Source organism: Canis lupus, chromosome 27, assembly GCF_003254725.2.
Source record: "Canis lupus dingo isolate Sandy chromosome 27, ASM325472v2, whole genome shotgun sequence".
Classification (NCBI taxonomy): domain Eukaryota; kingdom Metazoa; phylum Chordata; class Mammalia; order Carnivora; family Canidae; genus Canis; species Canis lupus.
This window is the reverse complement of record NC_064269.1, coordinates 36,362,542-36,371,718: the sequence shown is the minus strand read 5'-3', so window position 1 is coordinate 36,371,718 and position 9,177 is coordinate 36,362,542. Positions and strand designations below refer to the sequence as shown.

At 31.8% G+C, this 9,177-nt stretch overlaps 1 protein-coding gene across 1 annotated transcript; it reads left to right on the top strand.

The window, feature by feature from the left end:
• Window positions 1-501: 501 nt before the first annotated feature.
• Window positions 502-8,382, top strand: KLRF1 (killer cell lectin like receptor F1). The gene is made up of 6 exons (XM_025455642.3): window positions 502-714; window positions 2,286-2,384; window positions 3,250-3,405; window positions 6,061-6,200; window positions 7,165-7,277; window positions 7,797-8,382. The coding sequence occupies exons 1-6, from the start codon at window positions 630-632 to the stop codon at window positions 7,915-7,917; spliced, it is 714 nt and encodes a 237-aa protein (XP_025311427.3). The 5' UTR covers window positions 502-629; the 3' UTR covers window positions 7,918-8,382.
• Window positions 8,383-9,177: the final 795 nt, after the last annotated feature.

The window sequence follows — 9,177 nt, the reverse complement described above, 5'->3', positions numbered from 1 at the left end:
TGAGTCACCCAGGCATCCCTATGGTTTCTTTCCTAAATTCTCATCCCCCAAACCAATTTTTTTTTGTATTTAAAGTGTCTTTAGAATGCCAAAAATTGCCAGTGTTTTTTTTTTCTTCAAATTGTATTATTACATTATTAGCATGATTTGTAATCAATGTTGTTTTAAGATCAAGAAATTTAACTGTTAGGCAATTGTAAGCTATTATATTAAATCAAATATCACTGTATTAGGAAGTGTAATTGAAAACTCACATAGTTTGGCTAAACCAAAAGGGATGTATGTATCATGTAACTCAAGTCTAAAACAGGCACAATTTCCATTACCCTGACTTTATGGGGTAATCAGTATTTTCTTTTTTTAAAGAACTACATCTGATATTAAATTCAATATATGGTGGACAGTTGAGAAATTCTGTGCTATCTAGGTCATGAGAAATAAACTTTAAAAAAGAGAAAGAAAACATTTCCTCTGAGGTTTTCACAGTAGATGAAACTACACACTTGTTTGTACCCTGAGTGGACAATTTGAGGACTAGATCTGATAAGCAGCAGATTTATTATTTTTCTTATAGCATATTATACTTAAAAAAAGGAACATACACATATACACATATATATTCATTGAAGATGCAAGACGAAGAAAGATACATGACATTGAATTTACAATTGAAGAAAAGGAGTTCTAGCCAAATATTCCAACTTAAACATAAAGGTATGGAATTCAGGGTCTTTTTCAATTAATGTGGATTAATATGAGTATGGATTTAATATGGGTTAATATTAATATGAATGTGGACAGTAATTACCAACATTCTCCTCTTTACTGTTCTTGGACTATTTTATTTTTTAGTGCTTTTTTCTTTCTCTGCCTCTGTCCTGTCTTTCTGTCTCTCAGGCTCGCTGTTTGTCTGTCTCTCATTTATCAAGGCGAAGGCTAACAATTATTTGCTTTTAAGTAACATTTTGTATCACATAATTTCCTAAGGCCATTCTCAGGAAAAATACACAGTTACAATTAACAAAATTGAAATGAATACTTGGTGCCAGTTGTCCCCCTCTGTATCATTCATAAAAATAGCATCTTTAGTACTAGTTTTTAATTCACCGTGTCAAAAACTTTAAAATATGTTTTTTACCAGGTGGAAAATTTTGTTTTGGGAAGTAGAGCTATTAACCCGAAAGACCACAAAATGTAATGGCTTTTCCGTGTAAACTTTTTTTCACACTCAGATTGTAGATGGCACTCTGATACCAAAATGTGTTTTGGTTCAGGAAAGGAGCTCAGGAAGCTACAAATCATAAATGTGCAACTCCTAGCTATTTAAGTGGCATATACTAATATTCATCCTTTACCAATAGTTTCCTTCACTAATAGTAATGTTTTTGCTAATATTTGGTAAAGCTTCAGGTATGACATACATTTGAATCTAATTGACAGTTTAAACCCTGTCATTATATACAGAGCTTTTACTCAAATGGAGCAGTGTAGGCATATGAAAAATAAAACAGTAGTCACTCTTAAAGAGTTTACCATATAAAGAGAAGCTGCAGGGGATCTCTGGGGGGCGCAGTGGTTTAGCGCCTGCCTTTGGCCCAGGGCGCGATTCTGGAGACCTGGAATCGAGTCCCACGTCGGGCTCCCGGTGCATGGAGCCTGCTTCTCCCTCCTCCTGTGTCTCTGCCTCTCTCTCATCTCTCTCTGTGTGACTATCATAAATTAAAAAACAAAAAACAAAAAACTGCAGCATAACTATTACATGGGTTAGAAAAAATTTTAGGATTTTTTTTAGGTTAAAATAGCAGGTATCAGGAGTCATATTTAGTTCTGATTTGTATTACACCCTTAGTAAATGAAATGGGTTGAATGTCTTGTGAATATTACATTAAAGCGAATTATTAATTAGAAAATATATATTTGTGTGAATATATATGTGTGTATCTGTAAGTGCACATGGACACATGAGCCTGTGTGTGTGTGTGTGTATGCATGCTTGGGGAGTTATTAGGTGTATACATTAAAATTCTTTATCTGACTAGTCAATTATGTCAAATGTTAGCAATTTCTTAAGATTCAATATAACATGCATCATAGCTCTAATCACGCAGTTACCATTACTAAATAAAATAGATAAGCATTTTTCTATTGATTTAGATTTTAAGCTTTTGATTGCCTAATAGCCTTTGAAATTCAAAACTAATAATATATGCAATCCTATTATCACAGTTGCTTTCACTTCTTGAAAATGTACTTTTCTAAGAGAAGTCATGTGATTAATCTCGCAGATTGTTCTGTGATGTTGCACTGGTATAAAGTCTTATTGGGAATATCTGGAACAGTAAATGGCATTCTGCTCTTGACTTTGATCTCCCTGTCCTTACTGGGTAAGTTAAAAGATCTTAAAAAAAAATTTAGAAAATATTTACTATTTTCTTATGAGTCTTTTCATATTTATTTATTATTTGTTTTGTTAACAAAGGCTTAATAGGAAGCTACTAATATAAAGCTGTATATTATATTCTGTATTAATGTATTTAATATGTAGTCAAATCAGGTAAGTATCTTGTTCTCAAATGGCATGCAGTCTAACAGGAAGAAAATGTGTGTGCCTATGTGTATGTCTGTGCGATGTGTATTGGGAAACCCTATTTTTGGATTTCTTAGAAACCTGTGAATAGATAGAATTCCATTATTTTTTTAAAAATTTTTATGCTTTAAGTTTATATTTAGTTTATACTATATATATATACTACTATACCCCAACATTACTATAAATTTCCCAACCAAGAAAAAAACCTCATAAAATAAAAAAAAAACAATAAAAAAAGAATAATCATGGTGAGAAATCTCTAATGAAAAAAATAGATATTAAATAAATAATTATGGTAGAACAGGCTAAGCACAGTGTCATAGGTTTCAGCAAAACACGACATTAAGAAAGCATGGAAAGAGCATGTATACTTTCCTTAGAGGGGGAATTTTGCTTTATTTACTACTGTGTCACCAGTTCTTAGCCCAATGCCTGACATAGAACAGATCCTCAAAAAATACATATTCTATAAATGAATTAATTATGTAATATTCGAAATTATTTTTCATTAAACATGAAAATAAGAAAGAAACTTTCTAGTTATCCCTTCCGTTGTTTCTTGTTCCAATCATCAGAATCATTGTGAAGAATTTGTGTCTAGAGCCCTGCACAGAGAGAAGATATTTACTCAATGCTAAAATAATTCTGTTTTTTTTAAGTTTCTCAGGGAGTATTGCTAAAATGCCAAGAAGGAAAGAATTCAAATATCACCCAACATGATGATATTGGAAACCTGGAAACGAATAGTGGCACAAGAGGAAATATAAATAATAAGGACACAAGCCTTTGTGGTTCAAAAGCTACAGACCATATAGGTATCTCAAGACTTTGGCCCTATACTAGTTTTAATAGTTTTGGCTTTCTAAGTTTGAAAAATCTTGCTTAACAGGTATGCAGTAGATTACATCATCAAACAAAGATTTGATGTAAATCTACTTTTCATTCAACATTTCATATATATATAATTTATTATTATTATTTTTTGCAGTGGGAAGAGAGGTATGAAAAAGAACATAACAAATAGGCTCTTCCCTTCAGGAATTTAACATCAGATTGAAACACATAAATATGGGAAGTTAGTTGTGATTATAAGGCAATGTGTAACGACTATTTTTTGTCCCTTATTTATTGTTTTGAAATACCAAATGAATAAAGGTAATTATACATAACAACCTATCCATGGTGATTTTAAGCTCAGAACTTCCAATTATACAAAATTTTCAGAAACGATCCCGTCTACTTCTAATTTTGTTTTACTTTAACTTTAAAGCACCTAACTTATTGAGCTTTCAACATTTGTTTTATAGTATATGTGAGAAATGTGCAGAGTATTATATAATTATATATCAAAGAATTTTCTCCTGGGTGGCTCCTGGGTGGCTCAGTTAGTTAGGTCTAGGACTCTGGATTTCAGCTTAGGTCATGATTTTGGTGTCCTGGGATCAAGCCCTGAGTAGGGCTCCACATTCAGGAGGGATTCTGCTGGAGATTCTCTCTCCCTCTCTCTTTGTTCCTCCCCACCCCCCTGCTATAAAAAATTAAAAATTAAAAATTAAAAAATTAAAAAATAATAAATAGATAAATAAATAAATAAATAAATTCTTTGAAAAAAGGATTTTCTCCCATCCACTAATTTGTGTTGTCCTTTTTATCACGTATGAAAATATCGTATGTATTATGGTTTACTTACTGATACTCTTTTCTTTTGGATTATGTATGTGCTTTACATGTGCAGGTCCCAAGCTAATTGAAATACTGTAATTTTAATGCATATTTTAGACTGGCAAATTCATCAGTATGTTGGATATTACAATAGAACTTTTTCAGAGGCAAGAAAGCTTTGATATGTAAACATGGAATCATATAGACACCATTAAACGTTTATGAAAGTGAATCTAAATACTGTATGCCAAATTGTAAGATATTAATTTCCTATTGCTTTTTTCCTTCTTTTTAAGTTGAGGATATATTGAGCATGAAGTTAACACTTAATTCAATGGCATCACGACATTTGAATATGCAACCACTATATCTCTCTAGTTCCAAAACATTTTCATTATCCAAAAAGAAATCTTATTCTCAATAAGCAATTCCTCATTCCCTCTCCTCCAGTTTTTAGCAGCAACTAATCTTTCCGTCTGTGTGGATTTACCTATTTTGGATTTTCATATGACGGACTCATACAATATTTCACTTTTTTTTTTTTAAGATTTTATTTATTTATTCATGGGAGACACAGAGAGAGAGGCAGTGACAGGGGCAGAGGGAGAAGCAGGCTCCATGTGGGGAACCTGATGCGGGACTTCATCCCGGGACTTCAGGATCACGCCTTGGGCCAAAGGCTAGGTGCTAAACTGCTGAGCCACCCAGGGATTCCCAATATTTCACTTTCTGTGTCTTGTTTCTTTCACTTAGCATAATATTTTCAAGGTTCATCCATGTTGTATTATATATCAGCATTTTATTCCCTTTTTATGACTGAATAGCATTCCTGTTTGTATATAACCATGATTTAAGGTGGCAATACTAATCAAAGTGATCTGTAGATTCAAAGCAATTCCTATCAAAATTCCAATGGCCTTTTTTTTTTTTGCAGAAATGGACTAGGCAATCCTAAAATTCATGTGAAATTGAAAGAAATCCTGAATAGCAAAAACAATTTTGACAAATAAGAAAAAATTTGGAAGACTCACATTTTTGTCAAAACTTAATGGGATGGAGAGAATGAATAATTTTGGAGTGATGAAAGTATTTTGGGATTAGATAGTAGTTGTGCTTGCACACTGTGGATGTACTAAAAATTCATGACATTTGCACTTTAAAGTAGTTAAAATGGTGAATTTATGTTACATGAATTTTACTTCAATAAAAAAAGGAGATTTTAATGGCTGTAAGTTTGAATAATTATACTGACCTGAATTCATATTTATACATACAATTAATTTTCACTCACTATTATCCCAAAGTCTCAGATATTTTTAATTGAAGAGTCCAGTTTAATTTAAGAAAATCAAATAACTTGAAATTATATAGACACTGAAAAACTATTATTCTCAATATTATTTAACATCAAAAGGGAGTTATAAAGGAAAGATTTATGCACATAAAATAGAGAGAAATTCAAAACCTTTATAGGTTAAATTCTAAGAGAATGGTATAAATAATATTTAATCTCACAGGTAACCTTAATGTAATATACAGCTTAAATGGTTCATGTTATTTTAGTAATTATATTAAATCTGGGCATGGAAAACAAATCTTCTTTTGTCTAAATTTTGCTTCATCTTACTAAATTAATTTCTTAGTTCTCATGAATTATCATTTGTAATTTGGGCATCTTGTAAATCACAGCAAAAACACTTTGTTGTGAGTGATTTTTATTATACTACCTTTATTTATACAACACAGAAGTATTCAACTTTCAGAAATACATATGTAACTTAATTTTCTTTGTTTCCTCCATTTCCCAGGGTTGTGCCCATCGGAATGGCTCAAATATCAAGAAAAGTGTTATTGGTTCTCTAATGAGATGAAAAGTTGGAGTGACAGTTATGGTTATTGTTTGGAAAGAAAATCTCATTTACCAATCATTCAGGACCAACTTGAAATGGTATGTGGTTTAGTGTCAGGGTTATGACATTAGTCTTTGTGCAGTTGAAAATAGTTTTCCTGAAGACGATTATCATATGACTTCACTCATATGTGGAATTTAAGAAACAAAACAGAAGATCATAGATGGGAGGGAAAAATAAAATAAGATGAAATCAGAGAGGGAGACAAACTATGAGACTTGTAACTATTGGAAACAAACTGAGGGTTGCTGGAGGGCCGGTGGGTGGAGGGATGGGGTAACTGGGTGATGAGCATTAAGGAGGGCACTTGATGTAATGAGCACTGGGGATTATATACGATTGATGAATGAAAAAACTATACCTTTGAAACTAATAATACACTATATGTTAATTAATTGAATTTAAAAAAAAAAACATTATGCTAAATGAATTTTTAAAAACTGGCGTTCCTCAAGGGGCACCTAGGTGGCTCAGTCAGTTAATCATCCGATTCTTGATTTCAGCTCAGGTCATGATCTCAGGGTCCTGACATCAAGCCCCCTCATCAAGTTTGCACTTAGCACAGAGTCTGCCTGGGGTTCCCTCTTTCCTTCTCCTTCTGCCGCTCTCTCTCTCTCTCTCTCTCTCTCTAGCAAATAAATAAATAAATAAATTCTTTTAAAAAAATGGCTTTCCTCAAATTTCTTCCCACATTTCAATTAAATTATCATTTATCTTGATTACTGAGTTTTTGGCACCCTCCTGCATTTTATGCTCAATGTCAGTGCCTTGCTTGTCTCATGCTAGTTAGTCCTTGGCTGAATACTTGTATTCAATTTACAAGTGGTATATATGTATGTGTATGTATATAATAAATATATAGTGTACATAAATAAGTTATGAATTGATTAGTTAAAAATGTTCATGTAGGATGCTAGTTGTCAAAAAATTCTAGATCTTACTTATTATGTCTGAATGATTAAAATATTATCTTCACTTAGTTGCTTATTACTCACTTTTTAGGCTTTTATACAGAAAAACCTAAAACAATCAAACTATGTGTGGATTGGACTTAACTTTACATCCCTGGTGAGGACATGGACCTGGGTGGATGGTTCTTCATTAGATTCAAATATGTGAGTCTTTCCAAAAACATTGTCTGATTTACTGTCTATTGTAGAACTTATCTTCATAAAGCACCTCCCTCTAAGTTCACCAAAATCAACTCTGAAATAGTTCTTGAAACTAAAGAATGTGAAAGGATGAAAATTAATTTTAATGTTTACTGGAGTAATGATGAATATTTTGGTCTTGTTTTCAAAGCAGAAAAGACTTGAAAACAATAATAATTGTGCATTTGTTGTTTAAAAACTATACCATATAGAACAATGGAAAGAAGACTAGAATGGGGTATGGACACAGATTTACTCTTAGCTCTTTCATTTCTAAATAGGATCTTTTGGAATTCTGTGCCAATGACAAGCAGTAATACTAAGTAATACTAAGTTACAGAGATATTGTAATGTTTAATGAATCAAGGGATTTGAAAATGCCCTAAAATCCGAATGGCCTTTTAATGGAGAGTATTAGCTAAAAATACAAATGGATGTCTTCAGCAACAATGATTAACAATATATTTACCCTTTCTTCTACAGATTCGTCATAAAGGGGCCAGCTAAAGAAGATAGCTGTGCTGCCACCAAGGAAAACAAAATTTATTCTGAAACCTGCAGCAGTGTTTTCAAATGGATTTGTCAATCAATCAATAAGCAATGATCAAAGTTTTTGCCTATTAGGTTTTAATATTAATCTTAATGAGTAAGAAGTTAAAACTACCAAAAAAATAGAACTGCAATTAAACAGCAAATATCTTCTCCATTTTCCCTCCATTATCTACATTGGTCCTAACCTTAGAGTAACCCATCCAAACAATCTAAAATACTTCCTTCCAAAGTTTTATGAGGTAATATAATTCAGTGTGAGTCCATACATTTGCACTCAGGATTTTTATTCATTTTTATTTTACAACAAATGTGATCAAATATATCTACTTTTCTGTACTGTGCTTATTTAATTTGTAACAATATTCTATGCAAATTTTGTATAATTCTGAATTGCATTATAGTGTGGATTTATACATCTTTTTACTGCTTTGTTGATGAGCATTAACTTTGTTCTCAGGTTTTCCTACTATAAACTATGCTGCAATAAACATTCTGAATATCTTTTTAAAAAGTAGCACCTTTTATTTCTTTGGTATAAACTTTAAAACTGGAGATTATGACTAAAAAGCATTAAATATGTGGTTTGCTTTAGATTTGTTACAATTTTAATCTAAATTTAGAAATTATCACAAACTTCTAAGAAGATTACAGGTATAGAGGAAAAGCACTTTCCTTTCTCCTGAACCTTCTGAGAATTACTTGCCAGATTGATACATTTTATTATAAAATTTCAAGTATTAGTGGATACTTTTGTGTATATTTTCTACAAAAAAAATCCCCTACTGGGATGCGTGGGTAGCTCAGTGGTTGAGCATTTGCCTTTGGCTCAGGGTGTGATCACAGTCCTGGGATCGAGTCCTACATGGGGCTCCCTGGGAGGAGCTTACTTCTCCTTCTGTCTATGTCTCTGCCTTTCTCTGTGTATCTCATGAATAAATAAATAAAATATATTTTTTTAAAAATCCCCTGCTGAGTCACAATTAAATAATCAAAATTAACAAGCTTAGCATTGACACAGTGCTACCATTTAATTCTCAGACTCCTTTTAGGATTTGCCAATTTTATATATATATATATATATATATATATATATATATATATATATATATAAAATTTATTATTTATAAATATATATTTATATATAAATAAATATAATTTATTATATATATATATATATATAAATTCTCTAGAGTAAAAGATCTAGCTCAGAATCATCTTCTACATTTCGTTATTATGTCTCTTTAAGGTCCCTCCATCTAGAAGAGTTCTTTAGCCTTCCTTGTTATTCACAGCCTTGACACTTCTGAATGCT

Excerpts from the sequence above, each read along its gene's own strand:
- KLRF1 (XM_025455642.3), top strand. The coding sequence starts at position 630 with ATGCAAGACGAAGAAAGATACATGACATTGAATTTACAATTGAAGAAA. Across the intron at positions 3,406-6,060 it reads AAAAGCTACAGACCATATAG|GGTTGTGCCCATCGGAATGG; the intron begins GTATCTCAAGAC and ends TCCATTTCCCAG. Across the intron at positions 7,278-7,796 it reads TCTTCATTAGATTCAAATAT|ATTCGTCATAAAGGGGCCAG; the intron begins GTGAGTCTTTCC and ends TTTCTTCTACAG.